The 3560-nt window shown below is 38.0% G+C and overlaps 1 protein-coding gene across 1 annotated transcript; it reads right to left on the bottom strand.

Moving 5' to 3' along the window:
* Positions 1-1884: 1884 nt before the first annotated feature.
* On the bottom strand, positions 1885-3127 carry LOC114272935 (DExH-box ATP-dependent RNA helicase DExH3). The gene is made up of 3 exons (XM_082871921.1): positions 2759-3127; positions 2518-2628; positions 1885-2325 (listed from the first exon to the last, which is right to left on the bottom strand). The coding sequence occupies exons 1-3, from the start codon at positions 2942-2944 to the stop codon at positions 1885-1887; spliced, it is 738 nt and encodes a 245-aa protein (XP_082728047.1). The 5' UTR covers positions 2945-3127.
* Positions 3128-3560: the final 433 nt, after the last annotated feature.

Raw genomic sequence — 3560 nt, 5'->3', positions numbered from 1 at the left:
ACACATAAAGTTTTCAAAAACGGATATCACGGTTAGTAGAGGCCGGTCTTCGGACCGGGCGAAAGGGGGTGCTCATAGCTGACCTTCCCCGATCGTACCCAAGCTCCCGAGCCAAGACAACTCCGGTGATGACGGACATGTGGCCTTCGGCACCGAGTCAGGGTTTCCTAAATTCTCCCATTTTAAAATATTTAGGTGGCGACTCTGTATCTGGCAAAGCAGTCCATGTTTGGCACTACTTTTTTCAATAAAATCTGTTTTCTCAAACGATTTGCCAGATTTGGACTCTTTGGTTCAGATTTAGAACCGTGACACAAATCGAGTCCGAACTGTAGCACGAGGTCCTCCGCGGGCGCTGTTATACATACTAGCTCTATCATCATTTCCACAGATATGTATAAAAACTATATCTCACATTCAGATAAGCATAAAAACTATATCCACATTCTCAACAGATATGTATAACAACAATATCCTCAGATAAGCATATAAGCTGTATCCACATTCTACAACAGATATGTATATCAACAATATCCACAGATAAGCATACAAGCTGTATCCACACTTCACAAAGATAAGCATATGAGCTCTATCTTCACTTCTCTAGACAAGCATATGAGCTGTGTCTACGGAGTTCATCCCCTATCTCCTCCCAATACCTATCCGGTTTAGAGGTACATCCCCTATCTTCCCCTAAACCGCGGAGTACATCCCCTATCTCCTCCTCTACACATAACGTATACAAACACAATGGTTCTATATACAATCACCCAATACATACAAATAATGTATTCTATCAACCGTCAAGTTCCATGACACATTTCATTGATTAGTTTCAGTTTACCTAATCATCATGCATTGTCTACAACAATCACGACTATCCACCACCGATAGCCCAAAGCAGTTATCTCTAAACAGAAAATAAATGCACAATGGATATTCAATCAACATTTCATTTCTTCATTCTTCTCAATTAATTATCTCAATTAATTAAACAATGTAATTAGGCCATTTTCCATAATTACCATTTCAAACCTTAGGTCCCATTTTCATCAATGATTCAACAATCATTCCATTTTTCTATGCCAAACATGCATCTAGGTTTATTATGAATTAAACCCCAACTTTTGTAAAATTACACAAAAGCCCCAAACTTTCACAAAAATTACCAAACCAAGACCAACATCTCAAAATACCAAAATTTAAAGACAAAACCCATAGAGAGGAGTAGGATATCCCTACCTTGAAGTTTCAGCCAAAAAGAGATGAAGACTCCAAGATCAACTTGCTCCAAATCCAAACTTTTTCAGATTAAATCGAAGCTCTTAACACCCTCTACCTTTTTAACAAAGGCCCTAGGCTAGATTCACACCCTAGGGAGATCAAACCTTAGAGAGAGTGCAAGTTTAGAGAGAGAGAGTGTCGGATTAAGGGTTTGCTCAAAGAAAAGAAGTGAAAAAGTGATGTTTTAGACGCTGCTGTGCGCTGATATAAAACACGCTCGCTCGAGCGAAGGATTTGTCGCTCGAGCGACCAGACACAGAAAACTCTCGCTCGAGCCAAGAAGTTCTCGATCGAGCGAAGAAAAACCCAGACCGCTCGAGCCACGAAAAGCTCGCTCGAGCCAAGAAAGACAGCTCTCAGGTCCAGAACCGGTGCAACACAACTCTCGCTCGAGCGACAAACTCCTCGCTCGAGCGAAGGACCAAAAATCTGGGCAGCAACACTAGGCTCCCAAACGCAACCAACCTGTAACAAACCTGCCCAACGCATCTTATAACTCAATATATAAAGTAAAGAGGATGCAAACTAGAAAATAAACAACTACCAACATTCACGGACACATGTCCGGATCACTGTACAACAAGGGTAAGCCTGGGATCACTATATTGGCTTTCTAAAAAAATTGTGCAAAACGTAAACACTAATGTTTTGACATCTATGAACTATACCCAATAGAGCTTGAGCCGCTGCACTCTTTTCTGCAAATTTGTTATTGTTGGAAGGCTGGCCAACAAAGTTCAATCCATTAAAAATCACAGTAGAATGAAACTTCTTGTTTTTTAGTTGCGTTGTCTTGTAGGTGGGTGCTTCATGTCCAGCCCTGGCAAGCAATGTTTGGAGCTCGTTCTTGGAATTATCACCACCGCCATCAATACTTCTCAAGGGCGTGCTTGGCAGCATCTCTTTTGTGATCTTTTTTGAAGATGTTGGTACCTGGCGACCAAAAACAAATCTACCTTCACATTGATCCTCTGATACTAATAGTCTTACCGCTGACAGGAGCTCATTGTGATTTTTTATTTCCATCTTGGAATTCAAAAGCTACATCAACAAACTACAGAACGATAAAACAAATAAATAAAACAGTCAACATCAAATTGCGGGTATTTCTCACTTCAAATTATGAGTGAGTGAGAGAAAGATTCAGCCTTGAAAACTTGGCCAAGGGTTTGGAATTTTGCCCATATTTATCCATCCCTTGTGCCAAACATAACTGTGTTGCAAAATACTTACTTTCATTTGAATAAGTTCTTCAAGCTCATTCTTCAATCTTAGATATGTATCTGCCAAGGAAGGTTTCATGAAAAACTCCAAGTATCCTCCCAACATTTTCAAGTGTCCATCCTATGCAAAAGCAGGAAATGATCCCAGTAAAATATATGGCACAATAAAATGAAAGAAAATTAATTATCATGGATATATTTTGCAAGAATCGATATTGTCGATAGTATCGACTATAGATGAAAAAAGAAACCAGGCCGCCTCTAGAAATCTTTCCTCCAAATAAGAGAATCACGGAATCAGATACCGCAGTTGAATCTAGGAGAAATACTGAATTCACTTTAACCTTGTCATTGAAAACCAGCCAAGGGTATGGAATTTTGGGTTCCTGGGCGTTCATAGAATTCTGGGAGAAAGAAAAAGATAATGCTATCCACATTAGAACTCAAAAATAGAATACCTAAATCTGATGATTGTTTTAATATTAAAACATGTTTATGGATGATGCCTTGCCGAACACCATACCAAAAAAGAATTTCTTATAACCTTCTGCGCATTTCTATAGATGACAAGTAATCAGAAAACAAATACATATCACAACAAGGTGCTTCATTGGGAAAGTGTTGCTTCCACAAAAAAATAAAAATAAAATGTTAATTGTTTAATACATTTGAAATGACTACGCTTGAAACTGGACCAACATTTATTGTGAAGCTGTCAACACCAATAGCATTTGATAAGACTATAATGATCTAAGAAAATTTCACATCTAAAGTGAACCACAAAGAGAAAACAAAATTAAGGGAAAATTTGAGCAAAGAAGCAATCACTGAATAATGAAGCCAAGGTCCTATTTATCTCCATGACAGTGTCATGATTTTTTTATTTTTTTATTTTTTTTAAAATCATCTTGATGGTGTTGTATTTGTGCGCCATATTTGTATTCTTTCATAATCTATTTTCCAAACCAAATAAAAACAAAGAAACAATACAAAAACAAGTAAGCAAGATAAATAATAGCACTATTATGATGCTACTAAGAGACAACGTGAAGG

This window comes from Camellia sinensis, chromosome 5 (assembly GCF_055761805.1).
Source record: "Camellia sinensis isolate YWXY chromosome 5, ASM5576180v1, whole genome shotgun sequence".
NCBI lineage: Eukaryota > Viridiplantae > Streptophyta > Magnoliopsida > Ericales > Theaceae > Camellia > Camellia sinensis.
The sequence above is the reverse complement of the archived record's forward strand: the minus strand, read 5'-3'. Positions and strand labels throughout refer to the sequence as shown.